We start from the raw sequence: 24,258 nt of genomic DNA, 5'->3' as shown, positions 1-24,258 counted from the left end.
GAAAACCATACTTTTACTAATTGGATCACTATGAAATTTTTTATGTAGGTTCTAGACTTATTGAACTAAATATCTGAAGAAAATGGTTTCAAAATACGTTACCCAAATTCCCCAATAATGTTCGTAATATATATCTATATTTATGTCAGTTTCAAATTTTGGTTTATCCTCTTTCGACTATATATATATATTCTTAATCTTTCTTATTTTCCACGGTCAACACCAGCATTTTTGGCTGATTAAGGGGGATCCATTTATTCAATCAATCACCCAATCTTTTATTTTGTTTTGGTTATTTAAGGGGACAATAGCGCCAAATTAGCCTCAACCCGTTCTCGCATGTATGTGAAGACTGGTTGTCTTCTTCTCCCCATAGTTCTGCCTCTCTTCCTCTCTTATAGCTATAATAAAATAGCTGAATTTACACAGGCATTCAGCACTCGTCTTTCTTCCCTCACTCTACTGGTTCATAATAATTTCAATATGATCTTACTATTCTTTTTCATCTCTAGCAAGAATCCTCCATTTAATCTCTAATCCAGGTATTTGTTTCTGCACTCAAAATCCTTTTGTTTAAATGTGGGTTAGTTATTAGTAGATTAAAGATGATGAGAAAGTGGCATATTATTATTATAATATTAATGGTAGATGATGATGATATTGTTGGGTTTATTCAGCGTATAGATACAGGAGAATATATATGAATCATTATTGAATGTTAAGTTGGTATTGTAATTTTAATTTATGATTGGTATTGTGAATCCTTGGGAATGATTAGGATGATTAGAATTGATGATGATTTGCGAATGATGAGCATAATGATAATAATAATAATATGTTAATGATGAGGAAAATGATTATGATGATGAGTAGTAATTAGTGGATGATGATAATGGCGATCATAAGGATGAGTACGAATGGTGATATGTTGTTGAGAATAAGTACTGGATTGAAATGAATAATGTTAATAAGGTTTGGCTAGTGAAGTGCTAATATTAATAATATGATTATTATAATTGGTTATAGTAAATTATATTAGAATGGTTTGATTCACAGGTTTCCTATCAAAGTGGTTAGGATGCTACTTTTAAGTATTGATATGAGTTTTGGACTTAAAGGTAAGTTTTCATGTTCACTAAAACTAAATATTTTACCCCAATGTATATATATATCTATATGATGTGTGATTATGATATGATATATGCTATTTATGTGAACACAAGTACATTTATCGATAAATGGTAACATTGTGAGTGGTGATTCTCGAATTATCGAGAATGGGTCTCGAATGTTGAGCCCGTGTGTTGAGTAAAGTGTGGCTGAGAAATTTTGGTGTTATATATATGGGTATGGTGAAATTGTATTAACACTGTTGTGGACTAAATATTCATTTTTGAGAAATTATGTGGAGAAAATGTGGAGAAATTATATATGTTAGAGAAAATTATTTTATTGGAGAAAACTGTATTTTTGTAGAGAAAGTATTTATTTGTGGAGAAATAATTTATTTTAGAAAACCATTATTCTGTGTGGTGTTCAGTAAAGGTAATTACTGATCACTTGAGCCAATTACCACTCATTGGGCTTGGAATCCCATGCGGGTGTATCACATAGGTTATGATCCAGTTTCCAATTTTATAAGGGTGAGGTAGCCAAGAGTAGCTACTTGGATCATATACTACCCAGTGGCTTGGAATCTACTGGGGGTGTACACATAGGTATTAGTTCAGTTTCTAAGTAGATTTGATGAGATTGTTAATTCTCCATTTATAAATATTAATTCTCTATACTATGAAAAGTGTACTTCCACATATGTATTTTGGAAAAGTATATAAGTATGCAAGTTTTTAAAATAATGAAATCCAAGCCTATATTTTACGCGGTGAAGTGATTCTTACTTAGCTTATGCTAATTTTGGGATTACACCCAATGTTTTGTGTTAAATGATTTTTACAGGTGACATGGATAAGAAATCGAGATGCGGATTTGGATTTGGATTAGTCTATTTAATTAAGAAATAGACATTTCTGAAGATTTGGTTTATTGAGAAATTTATTGGTTGTATAATTATTTTCATTATGTATTAAGTTGGATTTGATGTATTTGAGAGTTGTAAGTTTAGCCTTAGCGTTTGGGTATAGGAGAGATACCTAAGCGTAGCGGTAACACCCGATTTTAATTGGATTATTATTGCTTCCGCTATGAATGTAGAAATTTTCAATTAATAAAGAAATAAAAATTAAGGAAATTTGGTTATGAAAATTGGGGTGTTACACCTACAATATACACTATCCTTCTTCTTCAAGATCCAAGACCAAGATTGCTCCTTTAGGATTTCTAAGGCTTGGGTAAGTGTCTATCTTTAGGAATATACCTTGCATCATCTCTTTTTCATGATCTTTTTATAAGTTCTTATGGTGTTGTTTTGGGATCTTTCTTTGGGAAAAAGATGATCAAGTGGGTGGGAGTGGCTTGTGAAGGAGAAAGAGTTTGCTTGGTTTGAAATTTGCTACAAGAAGTAACCATCATGTCCACTAAAACCTATTTTACACTCTTGATCTATGTATTATACTTGGTGATTTGGAATCCTGTGGAAATTTGTTGGTTTAGCCTTGTTCTTGATAGTCTGTGATCTCTGTTAATGGATTATTGAACTTGTGTTCTTGATCCTTTGCATCTTGATGAGTATGAGCATTTATTGTTATGGATTCCATGTTTATTTGGTTTCTGAGATGTGTAATTTGGATAATCTGATCATGTTTTTGCATTCTGGGATGTATACTTCGTATTCTGATCTGAGTCTGTGAGCTGAGCAATGGGTTTACCCTTGCGGAGTACCCCAGCGGTATAGTGTGTCCCGCTGGAGTCTTCCGCAAGAGTATAGCGGTGAGGAGTGGCGGAGGAGGGTCTTCCGCCGAGGGGATCCGTCTCCTTCTTGCGGAGGGGAGTGGCGGAGGTGGCAGTTCTGCCACTGAGTTCCGCTAGTTTAGTTGGAATTTTGCTTCCAGTGGCTAGTTTATGATCTGTTGTCTTGTTGTTTCCTCTTTGATTCTGGAACTTGTTTGGATGTTTTGTAGAGTATTTCACCTTGGTTCTGAAGTTGTCATTCATGTCTTTTGATTCATTCTCTTGGGTTATTGGTTGGTTGAATCCTTGGCTATATTTTCTGAGTGTATGTTGTGTTCATAACCTGAGATGAACACTGTGAGTGGATTATTTTGGGGTTGAGTCTGAGGTTGGATGTGGAGTTGGGGGATCTTTGAGTATCTTTTGGGTTGTTGAGGGTGAACTAACTGTGGGCATCATTTGCCTCTGTGGAACTAACTGTGGGCACCATTTGCCTCTGTGATTGGGCATCATTTGCCTCTGTGATTGGGCATTCTTTGCCTCTGTGATTGGGCATCATTTGCCTCTGTGATTGGGCATTCTTTGCCTCTGTGATTGGGCATCATTTGCCTCTGTGATTGGGCTTCATTTACCTCTGTGGTTTGGGCTTTTGCCTCTGTGTACTAACATTGGGTTTTGTGGTTGGTATGAGGGATGTTATTGTGGTTGGAGGGTAAGGTTGGGTGCTATCCTTGGTTCGAGGTCTGTTTGGTTTCTTATTGATTCTTGAGTTGAGTTGTATCTCGTTTGTTATCCGTTATTCCTTGATATACTGCGGTTTGGTGGTTTCTTTGTGAGGATTCGGTTGAGATTATGATTCAGTTAATATTCCGTTATAGACTTGTTGTTTTGGGCATTTATGTTGGATAATGGTATTGCTTGGAAAGTCCTTGGTTTATTGCTTATTCAGCGTGTTGTTGTTGAGTATCCATTTTAACTAAAGAACAGTTCGTTGGTGTGTATATTCTATATGGGTGCGTAAACCTATTTACAAGCTTACTATATATGTATGTTTCTCACGAGTGTGAGTGGTGGTTGCTTAGCAGTCTTTTGCTAATGGTTTCTTACATGTTTTCTAGGTATGGAGTAAGTCTAAGCGAGAGCGCGTTAGATCTTTATCATTATGAGGCCTGCTTAGACTAGTTTATGTTTGTTTAGACTTGGTTTTTGGGCCTGTGTGCCTATGTTTGGATTATATACCTTTGACTAGTATTGTTGTTATGATGTTTTGAGGATTTATGGTTTATTCAGCTTCAGCTTTTGGATAGCCTGTGCATCTAGGTTGTGTTTTTCTTACCTAGATGTGGCATGATACCCCTTAAGTTATAAATCGCTTCCGCTATGTTGTGTTTAGTAGTTCAGGTAGGCAGCTTTTATGTTTAAAGTTTAGCTAACTCAGCTTGTGAAAAGTTGGGGTGTCATAGAAGGATAGTTGGATTTGCAATGAACAAAGAGCAATTCGGCTTTAAGAAGGATAGGAAGTCTCTCAACTCTAAGTGATTTCTTCGGCTTGACGATTTGACCACGACACTCTGACCGATAGACGAATCTTGACTTTGATTCCAATGCAACGCGAATTTAAAATTCGGATAAGCTCTACTTCTAAACTACGGCCCACACATCCTTATCACTCCAGGAGAGGCCGAAGGTGATGAATCACAAATATCCTTCTCCAACAAACTCTCGATTTTTGTTGTCTGGTGGCAACGATGACCTTAGGAACCAAGTTTACTTCCTTGAACTTTAAAGCAATGAAGCCTTAGCACCAACGCAACGCGTGCACCTTCTTTAGCGTCAAGAATTCTTGCTCTTCTGATCATACAAGATCTTATGGGGAGTCCTTTGTTTACTTGACTGGTAGGCATTATTGTAGAAAGGTTCAATCAAGTCTTGGTATTCATTTTGTGAGCCTCGTAGGTTAGTAGTGTGAATTATCAGCTCGTCCTTCTAGCCTTCAATGGTTCTTCTTGTTAGTCTTCCGGGGTAGTGGAATGTAGCTCTCAACTTTAACTTCGCATCTGACGCGATCACTGGTAGTTTCCAAATGCACGGTATAGGCCAAACTTCTCTTAGGATCAACGTCTTGGGATGCTCCATGATAATCTGCCACATGGTCCTCATGTGCCTTTACTGGATTACTTAGTAGACCAAGTCTTGTTCACAATCACCAGTCTTGAGATCTTCCTGGACCAATTGAGTATAAGCCAACTTGTTCTTCATTAACAGCAAGTCTTCTACGTGAATCCTTTAGTGCACAATGCAATTCCACTGAAGATAATTCAATGATTGAGTTCTGTTGGTCTTGATCTTTTGATGATTCGGTTTTCTATTAGCTAGCTTAGTTACCCCTTATTTCTTTCTTGCCACCGAGGTTACTTCTTCAAGTTCTTGCACAAGATAACATCTTCAAGGCGCACCGAATAGGCCACCCAAGATCCTTACTTCCTAATTCACTTCTTAGTCCCTTCGCACTTCATGGGGACATACCACTTTCGTAAGGCGTTTCTTCTTATCTTCGGGGGTCTCGATAGTCCAAGCCTTCCTTTCTACTTGTCTTAGTCTTCTTTGCCTTCAAGGTTGCAACTTCTAACTTGTTCCTTCATTGCCGTTTCAGAGGTAGGTAGGACTATCTTAAGGTTTACGAATCACGACCTAACATTCTAATTCTTCAGGCTTCATTATCACCAAGCTTAGCTTGCACGAGATTCTTCATCATCGATCCAGAAGCTTCTACTCGGCGTGCTTTAACTCTTACTTTACGCGTTAGCATCTGCTCTTGCCGTTCCCTCATAGCCGAGGGTCTTTGAGTGTTCAGTCTTCGAGCTCCTATCGCTTTCTTCGTCTTGCATCGAGCTTCAGCTGCGCGAACTTGTTCTTCAGGTCTTGAGGTTAGCGAAGATCTTGCAGACGATGCTTCACGCACGAGTACGCCGATCCCGGGGAACGTAGACTGCTGCCGTTGACTCCGAACCGCAAGTAAATTAGTCTTCTTCAACGAGTCGCCCAATCTTCTTATTGTCAAGACGCATACGACGCTACCCATCGTTTTGCATCAATAGACTTCTAACTTCTTATTCTTAGTCCAAACCAGGCTCTTAAGCAAATCCAAAACGAAGCAACTTATTTAAAAACGATTAAGAACTTACCGGGAAAACGCGCGCCCGTAAGGTACAACAATCACAAGGACAAGCTACAAATAACAAGATAGTAAAGCACAAACAATTTAAACAATTAAAATGCGTCCTCACCGCGAGTCCTAGTTCTCACACATCCTAGGATTCACAACTACCTTAATTTCTACTGACCAAGTCCCAGACTCTCAGATTTTCAAGCCCTAGGATTCCTGCTTAGACCTCAACACAGGCTCTGATACCAACTGTGACACCCCCAATTTTTTCACGTTGAGATAGGCATACACTTAACATAAAGCTAGCAATCTCATAACTAACATCATAACAAAGTAGAAGCATACTATTACTCAAACGAGTGTCATGCCACATCTAGGGTAATCCAACTCTAGATGCACAGGCTAAAATCCATAATACTGATCCATAAAGTAACGATAGCTGTAATAATCAAATACAGAAACCATAAACTAAGGCACACAGGTCCGAAAACGTCTAAAACAGGTTCACTAGTCTAAGCATAGATTGAAGCAGGTCTATCACTAGCGCGCTCTCGGTTCAGACTACTCTATACTAGGCATGACCACGGTTCGGTTCAAACCGTCCAGTTCGAACCGAATCGGTTACTATTTCAACCGAACCCAAACCGGAACCATACGGACGGTTCCGGTTCCGGTTCAAGAACCGGAACTCTAAGGTTCCGGAACCGGAACTCTAAGGTTCCGGTTCCGGTTACTTATTTTAGCAAACCGGAACGGCCGGTTCCGGTTTGAAACCGTGAAATATATATTATATAATATATATATTACATATTATATATTATATATTAGATATTATATATATTATATATATATTATTAGATATTATATATATTATATATTATATATTATAGATATTATATATTAGATATTAAATATTATATATATTATATTATGTATACTATATATTATATATTATATATATACTACAAATATAATTAATACTAAATAAAATAAAAAAAATATAAACACAGTATCACACACGTATGAATCTCCAAAAAGCAAAAAAATCAAATGAATAAATAAATAAATATAATACTAAACTCTAGAGTAATATATATTAAAATAAAAAAATTTAAGTCCCCGGTTCTAACCGGAATTGCCGGTTCAAGAACCGGACAAATAAGGTTCCGGTTCCGGTTCCGGCTATCTTGGAACCGCGAACCGGCGGTTCCGAACCATGGTCTAGCCTACTCTATATCTGGAAAACAGTTTAGGAAAAGATTAGCAAAGGAATGCTAAGCAATCAACCACTCACACTCGTGAGAAATACATAGTATAGTATGGTTTGTAAATAGGTTTACACACACGTATAGAATATACGCACCAACGAAACTGTTCTTTATTCAAATCAGATGACTCAACAACAACAAGTTGAATGAATCACAAATCAAAGACACTTCCAAATGAATCCAATATCAAATAACGAATGCATAAGACAACAAGTCTATAACAAGATACCAACTGAATCACAAGTTCATCCGAATAACCACAAATGAAACCAACCAACACAATCTCACATCACTTTCTCAGAGTGACCCCAAAACCACAATACAAAGAATAAGATCCAAACCACAACCACCAAACCATCATACCAACCATAATACCAAACCACCATACCAACCACCATACCAAACCACAACACAGAGGCATAAAGCCCAACCACAGAGGCATATAATGTCCATTACCACAGAGGCGCAAAGCCCAAACACAGAGGCATACAATGCCCATTACCACAGAGGCACAAAGTCCGACCATAGAGGCATACAACGCCCATTACCACAGAGGCACAAAGCCCGACCACAGAGCCATACAATGCCCATTACCACAGAGGCACAAAGCCCGAAGACTATTCTCAATCCCAACAAGTAAAGACATAACTCAATCAACCTTTTCTCAAGAATATCAAGACTCAAGAAGCCAAAGAATTACTCAAACAACAAGGCTCAACTCAGAATAGGAACACAACACATTCTCAGGATAACAACCAATGAATCAACAGAAAATACTAAGTTAATAAGTCAAGATAAGTGACCATAGATCATGAATAAATACTCAACAACCAAGGTGGAATACTCAACAATACGTTCAAGACACATTCCAGAATCAAAGATGAGTCAACAGAGTCAACAGACCATAAAATAGCTACCAGAACAGAACCAGAGATGAACTGAAGGAGCACTCTGGCGGAACACTACATACCGCCACAATCTCCCGCCCCCAACTGACGAAGCTCACCGGCGGATCACGCTGGTCCACCGTCCTCTTCCTCAAGAAGGGACGAGGTCGCCCAGCAGTGCACCACCTCCCGCCACTCTCTTCCTCCTTTACACTTGCAGATCACTTAGGCCGGACACATTATACCGCCTAAACGCACTGCAAGTGCAATCCCAACACCAACTCCCAGACCATAACAGAATAAACGATAATCCAATCCAGAATATGAAATATGTTCAGAACACATATATTACACATCTCAGAGGTAAAATAATACATGGAATCCATAACAATAAATACTCATACTCATCACAATGAAAGGATAATGAACACAAGTCCAATAACCCACAAGATAGGTTCACAGATCAACAAAACAAGGCTAATACACCAAGAATTTCCACAGGATTCCAAACACCAAGTAATATTCATAGATTCATGAGTGAAAGTAGGTTTTAGTGTAACATGGAAGATTACCTCTTGATGCTTTAACAATACATAAGCAACCATCAATCCTAAGCTCATCCTAGTAACCATCACTTCTTGATCATCTATCAACCCAAAACCCACCACAAGGAGAAGGAAAGAGTTCATAAAGATAGTTAACAAAGGGGAGGAAATTCAAGAAAAGGTCGGATCTTACCATGATCTTTCTTGAGGAACAATAAAAGAAGGATCTTTTCTTGAAATCTTGAAGATGAAATGAAGGCCAATCTTTGAAGGGAAAATAGATGGGAATGGCGTGAAGAAGGATAAGGGGAGAGAGAGAGAGTGTGTAATCTCTAGATAATTCTAAGTCTTGAATATATACCATAATACATATATACATATATGTATATATTAGGGTGGAAGATTTAATGAAGAATGGGCTTGGATCTTTATATATAAAAATTCTATGTACAAGAATAATTATTGGGCCAAATGATTCATCTCTTAAATAAATGAATACATAGAATAAGGAGAAAGCCCATAATATTAGGAATTAAATGTCTTAGGAAATAATATATATACTAGCATAAGGATTTGGGCTTTTGATTTGGAATTACCTTAGAAAATATTCTTAATTCAAGAATTGGGATCACTAGAAACAATGGATTTAATTTTAGAAAATAATCGTGGAGGGTAATTCCGGAATAATTTATTACGGGGTATCACAGTCATACTTTACCGAGCGGATATTACACATTGGATATTGGGCTTTGAATTGCAGTTTCCCTCCAACGGAACCAAAATTCACATTTATAAGTACCCATGCTCCTTTTCATTTGGAGTGGTTGGTTGACATACGCGAAAAAGCATTAGCAAGAAAAAATTCAGTGTGCAAAATATTCAATAGCTCAAACTCTCAATCTAGTTTACAAAAGAGATCTTGTGAAGTTCAAGTGTTGAATCAAGAAGCTCAACACAAGATGTCCACGTTGGAGAAAATCTTCAACCATTTCAACCAATCTCTACTTTGGTGTAGTAGAAAGAAGCGGAGTAGACTTTGAAGAAGTTAAAAAACCTAGTGAAACGTTACTGCCTGGCTTGGTGATCAAAGGAGCACGTTGTGGAGAAAATATTGTACTATTAAGGAGACAATAGTGCAATCCTTCACAAGTTGTAAAGAAGAGTGGAGTAGGCTTAGTTAACAGCCGAACCACTATAAAAATTTCTCTCTCCCTATTTCTTTACTTTTACGTACTGCATTGCATGCTAACAACCAAACCTAATTTTACAAGCTAAAAACTCATGAAAAGTGAACTTAAAATTTGTTGAAGCCTTATTTAACCTCTGCATTTATCTTTGATCAAGTTCAACCTCCACAAGGGTTCGTTCTTGTAAAAAGTCCTTGTAACCCCTTACTCATTCCAATAAGATGCGAACCTACGTACCGGTCACGAACCGTAAAGATTTTTAAAGTATGTGTTCGGTCTCGATTGTCCTAGGGAATGAATTAGTAGGCACTATACTATTAACCTTGAACTTCCTACGTGATTAAATTAGCGCGTAAGAGTGAAAATTTATTTCGAGAAATTATGTATATTTTTCGAGAAATTAAAAAACAGAAAACAGTATTAAAAAATAGGAGAAGAAAATTAAAAACTTGGCAAGAAATATTAGAAAACACTAATAAAGAGTCACAAGATTGGTTCTTTATAATAATAGAAATAAATGATTGTATAAATGCAATTAATACTATAGAAGCACATTTAAAAATATTATATGAACAATATAAGTATTATATCTGCTAGAAAATGGAAGCTTTAGAACATATAGCAGCAAAACCTTTACAATATAGTAGAGATATTAACCAACATATTATAAGCTATAGAATAAGTGTAGAGATCATAAAACAAAAAGATGAAGAAATAAAAGGATATATAGAAGAAAATAAGAGACTATAACAACAAATAAATTATTTAAATAATAGATTAATTGTAAAAGAACAACAAATAAATTATTTAAATAATAGATTAATTGTAAAAGAGGAAGAAATTAGACAAAAGGATAATAGATTAATTGTAAAAGAGGAAGAAATTAGACAAAAGGATGTAGAAATAAGAATACTAAAAGAAGAAAAATTAAGAATAGAAAATCAAAAAGATAGAGAAATAAGAGAATATAGAAAAATTATAGAAGAATGTTACTCTCAAATCAACAAATTAAATTATGGATAAGGGAAAAGAAAAGGTAATAATGGAAGAATCAGGAACACATTATCAAATGGATGCTTATGAAGGTGGAACAACACAAACCTTAACCTTTAAACAAGATGTCTATGAAACGTTAAAAAATGAGAGATCAGAATTAACTATTAATAAAATATTTAAAACTAAATGGTTTGATAGAAATAAAGATATAAGATATGTAGTACAAAAACATGAAAATAATATTGATATTACAACTATTAATGGAAAGGCAAAATTAAATTTGATAACAGATGATATATTAAAAAGAGAATTAGCAAAATTATCAAGAAAAGAAGCTAAGAGATACATGAATGTTTATTTTGGAGCAATAGAATTCACTATAAAAGCATATTTTCAGAAAAATGTAGATACACCAATAGAAATATATATAGCTGATGATAGGATAAGAGGAAATATATTAGATGCTTTAATAACAGTAGTAAGAGGAAATCTAATTTATCAAAAATTAAAATTTACAGTACAACCAGATTTTAGTATATCGTTAGAAGATGAACATAAAGAATTAGCCTTAACTCTATATTATAGATTACAAGGAATTGATATGCGTCCAGGAAGTAAAGTAATGAGTATAGAAACAAAAATGATTTATGCTTTAACAGGAAATCACCAAATAAGAAAACAACAGGAAATGGAAATAATAGTACCCAAACTATACCAGGATATTTTAGAACCTATAGAACATAAACACAACTCTAGAATTACAATACCAGAAGAAATATGTATGGATTTTGAAAATAGAAGNATTTAAATAATAGATTAATTGTAAAAGAGGAAGAAATTAGACAAAAGGATGTAGAAATAAGAATACTAAAAGAAGAAAAATTAAGAATAGAAAATCAAAAAGATAGAGAAATAAGAGAATATAGAAAAATTATAGAAGAATGTTACTCTCAAATCAACAAATTAAATTATGGATAAGGGAAAAGAAAAGGTAATAATGGAAGAATCAGGAACACATTATCAAATGGATGCTTATGAAGGTGGAACAACACAAACCTTAACCTTTAAACAAGATGTCTATGAAACGTTAAAAAATGAGAGATCAGAATTAACTATTAATAAAATATTTAAAACTAAATGGTTTGATAGAAATAAAGATATAAGATATGTAGTACAAAAACATGAAAATAATATTGATATTACAACTATTAATGGAAAGGCAAAATTAAATTTGATAACAGATGATATATTAAAAAGAGAATTAGCAAAATTATCAAGAAAAGAAGCTAAGAGATACATGAATGTTTATTTTGGAGCAATAGAATTCACTATAAAAGCATATTTTCAGAAAAATGTAGATACACCAATAGAAATATATATAGCTGATGATAGGATAAGAGGAAATATATTAGATGCTTTAATAACAGTAGTAAGAGGAAATCTAATTTATCAAAAATTAAAATTTACAGTACAACCAGATTTTAGTATATCGTTAGAAGATGAACATAAAGAATTAGCCTTAACTCTATATTATAGATTACAAGGAATTGATATGCGTCCAGGAAGTAAAGTAATGAGTATAGAAACAAAAATGATTTATGCTTTAACAGGAAATCACCAAATAAGAAAACAACAGGAAATGGAAATAATAGTACCCAAACTATACCAGGATATTTTAGAACCTATAGAACATAAACACAACTCTAGAATTACAATACCAGAAGAAATATGTATGGATTTTGAAAATAGAAGACTAACACCAATATCAATATGTATGGATTTTGAAAATAGAAGACTAACACCAATATCAAAATTAATACCATTAGTAGAAGGGTCACTAACACCAATATCAAAATTAATACCATTAGTAGAAGGGTCTAAGCTAAGTTTATCAAAATTAATACCATTAGTAGAAGGGTCTAAGCTAAGTTTTCAAAAACAAATTATATTAGTAGAAGGGTCTAAGCTAAGTTTTCAAAAACAAATTATATCAAGACCAATGGAATCAGGAATTAGACAATTTATACCCAAAAAATTAGATTTAGTAAATAAACAACATGAAAAACTAGATAAATTAAAAATAAAAGTAACAATATTTAATAGAATGATTGTAACAGAGGGAATAGCAGTAATAACCACGGATACTAGTAATAGTTTTGTCCATATAAGTAAGATCAATGAAAAAGAATGTATTACAATTGAACCTCAAATATATAATTATCCAAATGATGAAAGAGAAATAATAGTAACTAAGTCAATAGTTTTAAAATTTAAAATAAAAGATTTAGAATATAATATTAATATAGGAGTACTAGAATATGATAGCCCTTATGAATTGCTACAAGGAAATGATTTTTTAAGCACTATAAGATATAAAATAACAAATGAAGGAATTGAAATCAATGATCAAGGAAAAATTGGATTTATAAATAGAATATGAATATATCAAAAGAAATAGATAAAAAGGAAAAAGAATTAAAACAAATAAAGAGCATAATAGAAGAAAATTTAATAGTTTCACAATTAAAATACATAGAATATATATCAAAACAAGAAGAAATAGAAAATGAAATAGAAATATTAAGAGAAAGAACAAAGGAACCAAGAAAAGAATGGATAATACTTGAAGGAGGATGGAGAAAAAGAGTATATAAAAATGAATAAGATAGACTTGAGTGATAAAATAGATCAAATATGGAATGAGATAGTAATAAAAGAACAACTTGAAAATATAATAAAATTATTAACTGAAATCAAAGAAAAACAAAGTAAAATACAAGAATTAAATATACAAGAAATTGTAAAAGAAGAATTGACTAAATTATGGAATATATCAGAAGTTCCAACTTTTAAAATGATATTAGAAAAGATAGATTTACTAGAAAACAAAGACAAACAAAAGCAAAAAATAGAAGAAAGAATAGAAAGTTCAGGAATAAATAAAGAAACAATAGACCTTAAAAAATTAGAAGAAAAACCAGAAATAGTACCTATAGATGCTTGGAGAAGAACTAAAGAACCAATTATGATAGATATAAGTAAGATGAAACCTCAATTAACAGAACCCGTAAAACAAACTATAGAAAAATTAGCTTTATTAAGTAAAAGAGGAAAATTTTAGAATCATGGAAGAAAATAGTATAGCAACATTTCTCGCAAAATATGGAAAAGAAATATTAGATAAAGAGAGATACAAGTATGAACCAATAAAACAAGAATCTAAAATGACTGAAAAAATAAACCAAAAAGCAAAAAGAGAAGTATTTATAGAAAAAACAGAATATACAGAATTTTTGTCATTANAGAAGGGTCTAAGCTAAGTTTTCAAAAACAAATTATATCAAGACCAATGGAATCAGGAATTAGACAATTTATACCCAAAAAATTAGATTTAGTAAATAAACAACATGAAAAACTAGATAAATTAAAAATAAAAGTAACAATATTTAATAGAATGATTGTAACAGAGGGAATAGCAGTAATAACCACGGATACTAGTAATAGTTTTGTCCATATAAGTAAGATCAATGAAAAAGAATGTATTACAATTGAACCTCAAATATATAATTATCCAAATGATGAAAGAGAAATAATAGTAACTAAGTCAATAGTTTTAAAATTTAAAATAAAAGATTTAGAATATAATATTAATATAGGAGTACTAGAATATGATAGCCCTTATGAATTGCTACAAGGAAATGATTTTTTAAGCACTATAAGATATAAAATAACAAATGAAGGAATTGAAATCAATGATCAAGGAAAAATTGGATTTATAAATAGAATATGAATATATCAAAAGAAATAGATAAAAAGGAAAAAGAATTAAAACAAATAAAGAGCATAATAGAAGAAAATTTAATAGTTTCACAATTAAAATACATAGAATATATATCAAAACAAGAAGAAATAGAAAATGAAATAGAAATATTAAGAGAAAGAACAAAGGAACCAAGAAAAGAATGGATAATACTTGAAGGAGGATGGAGAAAAAGAGTATATAAAAATGAATAAGATAGACTTGAGTGATAAAATAGATCAAATATGGAATGAGATAGTAATAAAAGAACAACTTGAAAATATAATAAAATTATTAACTGAAATCAAAGAAAAACAAAGTAAAATACAAGAATTAAATATACAAGAAATTGTAAAAGAAGAATTGACTAAATTATGGAATATATCAGAAGTTCCAACTTTTAAAATGATATTAGAAAAGATAGATTTACTAGAAAACAAAGACAAACAAAAGCAAAAAATAGAAGAAAGAATAGAAAGTTCAGGAATAAATAAAGAAACAATAGACCTTAAAAAATTAGAAGAAAAACCAGAAATAGTACCTATAGATGCTTGGAGAAGAACTAAAGAACCAATTATGATAGATATAAGTAAGATGAAACCTCAATTAACAGAACCCGTAAAACAAACTATAGAAAAATTAGCTTTATTAAGTAAAAGAGGAAAATTTTAGAATCATGGAAGAAAATAGTATAGCAACATTTCTCGCAAAATATGGAAAAGAAATATTAGATAAAGAGAGATACAAGTATGAACCAATAAAACAAGAATCTAAAATGACTGAAAAAATAAACCAAAAAGCAAAAAGAGAAGTATTTATAGAAAAAACAGAATATACAGAATTTTTGAGAGAAGTATTTATAGAAAAAACAGAATATACAGAATTTTTGTCAGAAGTATTTATAGAAAAAACAGAATATACAGAATTTTTGTCATAAGTATTTATAGAAAAAACAGAATATACAGAATTTTTGTCATTAAAAATAGAAAAAAAAACAGAATATACAGAATTTTTGTCATTAAAAATAGAAAAACAAGCACAACAAATAGAAGAATTAAAAAAGGAAAATAGTAAGTTAATAAAAAATTATAGTAAAGACTGGATAGATAAATATAAGAAATATAAACATAGTTATTATGACACTAAAAAAGAATTAAAAGATACTAAATTAGAATTAAAGCAAATGAAACAAGAAATGGAAAATTTAAGACTAGAAGTAGAAGATTTAAGAAATTCTATGAAAAAACTAAAAGGAAAAGATAAGATAAGAAGTGATACTAGTAATGTAGATACTTGTAGTGATGATAGTAGAAAAGAAATAGAAAATAATGAGAAAGATTTAAAAATAGTAGGATACATAGAAGGATTACTAGAAGAAGAAGAAGAAGATGATACAGAGATAGTTAAAGAAAATGATCAAATTATAGAAGTACTAAGAAAAATGAAATCAGTCAATGCTATAGTAGAAGAGGAACCAACAAGCGATATAGAAGAAGAGTTTGACCAAAACAATAATAATATAGAAACTGATGCCGAAACAGAAGATATAATAAATGAAGATGCTAATGATTATCCTGAATAAGAATTAGTAGACCCAAACTTAGAATTAATCAGCAAAAGAAAAACAAGACTACCAGACCACATACCAATAGGACAACAATCTGAATTTAAAGATTTTGTAGGATCTATGAGTCAAGGAGTAAATTTAAATGGATATTTTCTAGACTTAGATAATGTTTATGATGAACAAGAAATTAATAGAAGAATACATGACTGGAATTTAGGAATGTTTATAGCACTAAAGAACTTAAATTACACTGCAGATCTTGATTATGTTTATGACTTAATATCAAAAACTTTAATAGGAAAAGTAGGATTTTGGTTTGAATCTATAACAGTTCAATTTAGAGCACAAGCACCTAGTTATGCTACAGATTGGAAATCTATGTTATCAATATTTGATATAGTATTAAAAAGAGAATTTTTAGGAGAAAGATGGTTTGTATCACAAGAAAAAGTAATAGCAGAAAGAAAAACCGAAATAATAATGAATTTAAATAATATGAAATGTTGTAAAATTAGTAAATTACCAGAATATACTATAAGCTTTAGCAAATTCTTTTATGAAGCAAGATTTTCCCAAGAAGAAGGTATAACATATCAACAATTATATTATGATCATTTACCAACACTATATAATACAGAAATAACTAAGGAATATAGTCAATATGAACCAAAAGAAAATACCTTAGGAGAAAGAATTAGAGTATTAAGGTCATATTTAATGAGAAAATGTGAAGAATATAGGATACAACAAAAGATTAAAAAAGATAAGAGGAAAGGATTAAGAGAAATATGTGGATTTACAGAGAAAAGATTAATATTTGGATGTGATAGAGACTATAAAGATAAGAGAAGAAAAAGAAAATATTCTAACAAATATAGGAAATTTAGGAAAAATAGAAATAATGAATCTTATTATAAACCATATTATAAACCTTATAGAAGATATAAAAGGAAAAAATTTAGAAAGTATAAAAATACCCCTGAAACTAGAAGAAGATTTAGATATAAGAGAAAATTCAGGAAAAGAAGAAGAAATATAAAACCATTAGAAGGAGAAAATAAAAATAAAAAACCTTATGAATGTAGATGTTGGAATTGTAATGAAAAAGGACACTATGCTAATAAATGCCCTAAGCTAAAACAAAAAGGAGTAAAATATATTAATACTACTGAATTTATAATGAATCTAGAGCAAATACAAGAACAAAATGATCAATGGTATGAATATGAAGTATTTTATATCAGTGAAACAGAACCAGAAGAAGAAGAAAATATTAATGAATGTAGTAATAATGAGAGTAGTGAGGATGAAAGTTCGGAATAATGGATACGCATAAAGGATGGTCAGTTTTATTACAATTAGGAATAAAAAACATTGAAAGAAACTTTATTGAGAGGATGATAACCTTAAAAAGAGTAGAAAAAATATTAGCAGAAAAATTAGGAGAAGATCTAAGAGACAAAATTATGGAAAATTATTATAACTATTTACTTTATAGATGGTAGCAGTTTATATAGAAACATATGTAGAATACAAACCTAATAAGATGGGAATACAAAAAATATTTATAGATAGTGGAGCAGATATATGTTTAGCTAAAAAAGATATAATAGCACCATACAGATGGAAAAAATCAAATAGACATAGAATAAAAGTCTCAGGATTTAATGAACATAATAAAGAACTAGATGTAGTAGCTGAAGATGTAAAAATCATATTAGACAAATTAATGATTAAAATACCAATAATATATCAAGAAAATAATATGAAACACCCTTTATTATTAGGAAACAACTTTTTAGACTTTTTTAAAACACAAGTAATAAATAGTGAAACATTAAGTCTATTAACACCCTGTAATAAATGGATTATATTAAAAAGAATTTTACCAATACATTTTTTAAAAATATATAACATTAAAATAGAAAGAAATAATAATTTAGAACAATTAAAGAAAAAATATTTAGAACTATTAAAAACAAACTTTGGAGAAAACCCTATTACCTTATGGGATAAAGAAAAAATATATGCCGATATAAAATTAATAAATCCAAATGATATTATAAGAAGTAAACCTATAAGATATAGTCCAACTGACCAAAAGGAATTTGAAATACAGATAAAAGAATTATTAGAATTAGGAATAATTAAAGAAAGTAGCAGTCCACATAGTAGCCCTGCCTTTTTAGTAAGAAAACATAGTGAACAAAAAAGAGGAAAAGCTAGAATGGTAATTGACTATAGAGAATTAAACAAGAAAATAATATTTGATGGATACTTTTTACCTTATAAAAGAAATTTAATAAACAGAATAGCTAGTAAAAAATGGTTTAGTAAATTTGATTGTAAAAGTGGATTTTGGCAAATAAAACTTACTAAGGAAGCTCAACCTTTAACATCTTTTAGTACCCCTCAAGGACAACATGAATGGAAAGTATTACCCTTTGGATTAAAAAATGCACCACAAATATATCAAAGAAGAATGGATCAAGTCTTTAGACCTTTAAATGAATTTTGTATAGTATATGTAGATGATATTTTAATATATAGTAATACTTTAAAAGATCATGTAGGACATTTGAATGAATTTATAAAAACTGTTAGAAAACATGGAATCTTATTATCTGAAAAGAAATCGGAAATATTTAAAAATACAGTTGAATATTTAGGATACATAGTCTCAGGAGAAGGATTACAATTACAAGAACACATAGTAACAAAAATAAAAGATTTTAAAGAAAAACTAGATAATAAAAAAGAAGTACAACAATTCTTAGGAATAGTAAATTATGCATCAGATTATATTAAAGATTTACCAACACTTAGAAAACCCTTACAAAATTTAATTAGAAAATCTAATATATTTGAATGGAAAGAGGAACATACTAATGATATTAAAACTATAAAACAAAAAGTAAAATCCCTACCAAAATTTATTAAAACTATAAAACAAAAAGTAAAATCCCTACCAAAATTAAGATTACCTATAAAACAAAAAGTAAAATCCCTACCAAAATTAAGATTACCAGAAAAAGATGATCAACTATCCCTACCAAAATTAAGATTACCAGAAAAAGATGATCAACTAGAATTATATACAGATGCTAGTGATGTAGGATGGGGAGCAGTATTAGTTGCTTATAATAAAGAAGATATAGACAAGGAAAAATCTTTAATATGTGGATATGGTTCAGGAACATGGAAGCCTAATGAACAAAATTATCATATAAATTCAGGAACATGGAAGCCTAATGAACAAAATTATCATATAAATGAGAAAACATGGAAGCCTAATGAACAAAATTATCATATAAATGAGAAAGAGGTATTAGCAGTAAAATTAGGAATAAAAAGATTTCATTATCATCTATTAGCAGTAAAATTAGGAATAAAAAGATTTCATTATCATCTATTACCGGTAAAATTTATAGTAAGAACAGATAATACTCAAGTTAGAGCCTTTATTATGCATAAAATAGATCCATTACCAGAATTAAACAGGAGGAGATATTGGCAATCTTTCTTTTGCTATTATGATTTTATTGTTAAACCTATATCAGGAACTAAAAATGTGTTAGCTGATTTTTTGAGCAGGTACAAAAATGTCAAGTAGTAGAAGTTTCAGTGAAAAAATGAAGAAAACAATAGAAGAAATTACTAAAAAACATGAATTAATATTAGAAACTCTAGAAGAGTGTGCATAACTTATTAATATATTAAGAGAATATAAAGAGGAACCCAGTATTAATTCACCAGTACAAGCAGTATTAGAACCCCTAAAAACTTTTTCATCAAAATTAATCAACCAACCAGAATCTTCCACCACTAAAATTCCTTTCACCATGGCAGATAAAATTAAGTACCCCTCTCAAGTAATAGAAGCCTATGAAGTTATTAATAAATTTTATGAATATAAGTCTAATAATACCATATTAAGAGTAGGAAAAGTAACAAAATATCCTAGATTTTTATGTACCGAAGAAGCCAACCCTACAGCAGTATATAAACTATTTACTTATGGTTTTATTGATAAAATAATAGTAGATGAAAGCATGTATAATATAAGCAAATTACCAACAATAATAGGAGACTCATTATTAAAAATGATGGAAACATTTGGAAGTGGAACTTTTGGAATACAATTTTTTGATGCCTCTACAGACTTCTTAGGAAAACCAATAGTAATATGTCAACTATTTAAAATGAGAAAAAATACTACAATAGAAGGAGATAATAATAGCCTCAATATGAAAATCCCCTGTACCCTAGATAAATTCAAAGAATGGATGAGTCAAAAGAGAGCATGGGGAGTAGTAACATTAAAATCAAGAATTGAAGATATGTTAAGGAATAAAAAAGCTTGTGTAGTAGGACATAGCAAAGGAGGAGAAGTAGAAGAAATAATAACATTATACTATAATAATTATGAAGTAATAACCAGTGATCCCACATATTTAATAGAAATGCATAACAAATTAAAAAATTTAGAACATAAGCATGATCCAGTTACTATCGAATATTATATAAATGTCATCGAGCAAAGGAAAAAGCAGGTCACAGCCAAGGCGATCCCAAGTTCTGAAGATCCATTCTGAAGAAGTATTAACTGGCCTGATGTAACATCAGGTGTATTATCAATTATTAGCTATTAACTGGCCCAATGTAGCCTAAAAACTACAGTAAGCCAACGGCTCTCTAGCCCAATGGGCGTATTAACATATTAAAATATTATCATGGCCTAGCGATGGCGTATCATGGCATCAAAATATTATCAAGGTTCTCTGACCCAAGTGGCGTATTATCTGGTCCAATGGATGTATTAGCAGAATATTATCAAGGAAGCTCTGTCCTGACGAAAAATTCAGGAGAATTATCATTATTAGCAAGTATTAAAGGAAAAATCTCAAGAGAAGAAATAAATTTCAACAAAAGATCAGTGGCAAAATATTATTATCAGAAGGTGGCAAAAAGGAGATCCAGAAAGAATCCCTTATCAACAATGGAGCAAGAAGAGAAAAATGCTAGAAGACAAAAATGTAGATAGCAAAATAAAGAGACTTTATTAGAACTTATCTTATTGTACTTAGTAGTTATCTTATTGTACTTGATGTAATAAGTTAGATCTAGTATAATTGTACTAAGTGTGTACTAGTTTGAAGACTTTTTGTAACTTGTTAGATAAGTTTGAAGACTTTTCTTGTAGTAGTTATCTTTTAGGAATGGTAAAAACTTTGTAAGTTTCCTACGAGGTTTTCTATATAAAGAACCTCTTTGAGAAATAAAAGGAGGAAGAAAAAAGTTATCAGTTAAGTTCAATCTCTTGTGTTTCCTTATGGCTTTCTAAACTTTCTTTCTTCTATAACCAACTGTCAAGAGTATAAACATACTACCCTTAGAAGAGAAAAACTGTAGAAAAAATTATTAAACAACTGTTGGCGAAAGCTTGATAAATTGTGTGGAAATATCAAGAAGATCCGTGGAGGACTCCCAGCTTCTAGCCTATATCCCGTAGTTGAGTGAACAGTCAAGGGAGCAGAAGGGCAGGAAGGGTTGAGTATCCGGTGACTTGAGACGTCTATACAAGGTAAGAGCTAAGCTGACTTTGTTTGATGATTTTTAAGAGTAATATCTGAAGGGGTATGTTGTTTAGAAATTGATGGGAGGTTATAGATATTTAAACTCAATGATTTTTATTTCTAAGATGATTTGTGTTTTCTTTATAATGTTTGTTCATACTATTTGCTTTATTAAATCCTTGAGTATATTAGATATAATTAGTAACTTATCCACCTTTTTTAAGGTTTAAGAAGATCTTGGAAAATATTAGTATGGAGTATAATGGAGAAGCTTCAACTAGTAATAGTCCTAATAATTTTACTAAAGAATGGAATAAAATTATTAATAATAAAAATAAATTAGAGCAGGAGAAAAGAGATTGGTATCAAGTAGGTAATTACCATAGAACTAAATATATATTTTGTGAAAATAAGACAGGAAAATACTATCATTATGATAAATGTAAACAAACAATAAATAATTTAAACAAACTAGATAAAAAGATAGTAGAACTTGAAAAACTAGCAGCAGAACAAAGAAGAGCAGTATTAACACGTATTACAGCAAGATTCAAGAATTTAGAATACCCAGACTAAAATCATGAGTAGTAAATTTAGAGCAGGAAAACTTATTAAAACACTTGATAAAGCAATAAAAATTAATAAAGAAGCCTTAGTAGAAATAAAAAGGACTCATGAAATTCTTAAGGAAATACACAACAAGAATCAAGAAAAATATTACAAAATAATCCATAATTTTTCCCAAGAACTAAAAGAGACTAACACAGACATAACAAAGATAGAAGCAAATCTAAGAGAAGAAACTGAACAAATAAATCAATCCGCTCAACAAATAGAAGTTATTGAAATACAAATTACAAGGTTAGAAACCATGAGGTATAGGATATTAACTAATTTATTTACATAATCCATAAAAAGAAATTCCTTATACTCCTACAAGAAAATTTATTTCGACCGTAGCATCGCTATATTTCGCGATGTACCGAACATTATCCGATTTTTCAAATTAAGGACGGGATTATTTTCAAAATAATTTTGGTTTAAAAATTCTTCCTATTTAAATTATTTTCAACCGAAACTATATCTGTTTTAATCCCGAACAGTCTAACCGAAGATATTTTCCCTTACCCACCACAAAAATGTGACACTTGGTTACTCCCTACACCACATGTTATTATTTAAATATTTTTGAAGATAATCAAAATGGAAACTTGATCTCTAAGTTTTTTATTTCTTACCAAATAAGAAACAATGTAGCTTGATCTCCAAGTTTCTTCATCCCTAAAGTGTTGCTATAAAAGGAGACTTGATCTCCCATTTTCTTCATTCCATACCCATTTTGGCCGAAATATTTGAAGAGGAAACATAGAGGAAATTTCAACTTCTTCTTTGTGTTCAAGAAACTCCATAGCCAATTCCTTCACAAGTTCTTCCATACTAGGGTCTTCGGTGGAAATTTGGAGGAAAGGATCACAACAATTTCTATGGTGTTAAAAGCTACTTGAGAGGTAAGAAATCCCTTAAGTTGGTTTTGTCACTTAAGATTTGATGATTGATAGTTGAAATAGGGATTTATGAGCTTTGTGTTGAAATATATGGATATACATACATATATGTACTTATAATAATTATGGAGATGATAGAAGAGGTGTTCGCCACTGAGTTGTTCACACTGTCCAGAACTGGCCGTGTGTGTGGACGCAGGGCCGGACGCGCGTCCACCGTGCGTCCGGGCTGGGCGAAGAGTGGGCAGAACGCGTCCACCGTGCGTCCGGGCTGGGCGAAGAGTGGGCAGAACCTGTGGACGCGATACCGGACGTGCGTCCCCTGTGCGTCCAGTGGTGCGGATGATGTCCGGACGTGCGTCCCCTGTGCGTCCAGTGGTGCGGATGATGTAAGCTTTGATTATTGGTTATGATGTGGTTCATAATGGGGTTAGATTGACATTAAAGATGGATTAACGGTGGAGTTCAGGAGATAATTAAGCTTTAATCATAGTGATTAAGGACTGATGATAGTTATTAAGGTTTAATGACTAGATGAATAGATTAAATGGTGATTATGATAATGAAGGTTAGTGATATGATTATGATGATGTGAGTTGAGATCTTTCTATTTGGTTTTGGCCACCGGTTGGTTTTGTTGGTCCCAAGGGGATGGGGTACAAGTCTAGAGGGGGGGGGGTGAATAGACTTGTATAAGATTTTGCAAATCTTTTCGACCTCTCGTGTGTATTGAACTTAGGATGTTTAGGTTCGATACCTCACGAGGTGAAGACAAAGTTTTATGCGCAGCGGAAATGTTATCCCCTTTTAGTTAGCACGAGTTTGGGTTAGTTCGAGAGGTGTGATTATATGCAGTGCAATCGAGAAGTTAGCGAGAGATAAAAACAGAAAGTAAATTCAAGAGAGATTTTTAAG

General features: G+C 31.5%; 1 protein-coding gene across 1 annotated transcript; it reads left to right on the top strand.

The window, feature by feature from the left end:
* The first annotated feature begins 15,890 nt into the window (after nucleotides 1–15,890).
* Nucleotides 15,891–16,277, top strand: LOC116020191. Its single transcript, XM_031260670.1, has one exon. The coding sequence runs from the start codon at nucleotides 15,891–15,893 to the stop codon at nucleotides 16,275–16,277; it is 387 nt and encodes a 128-aa protein (XP_031116530.1).
* Nucleotides 16,278–24,258: the final 7,981 nt, after the last annotated feature.

Source organism: Ipomoea triloba, chromosome 5 (genome assembly GCF_003576645.1).
Source record: "Ipomoea triloba cultivar NCNSP0323 chromosome 5, ASM357664v1".
NCBI lineage: Eukaryota > Viridiplantae > Streptophyta > Magnoliopsida > Solanales > Convolvulaceae > Ipomoea > Ipomoea triloba.
The sequence above is the reverse complement of the archived record's forward strand: the minus strand, read 5'-3'. Positions and strand labels throughout refer to the sequence as shown.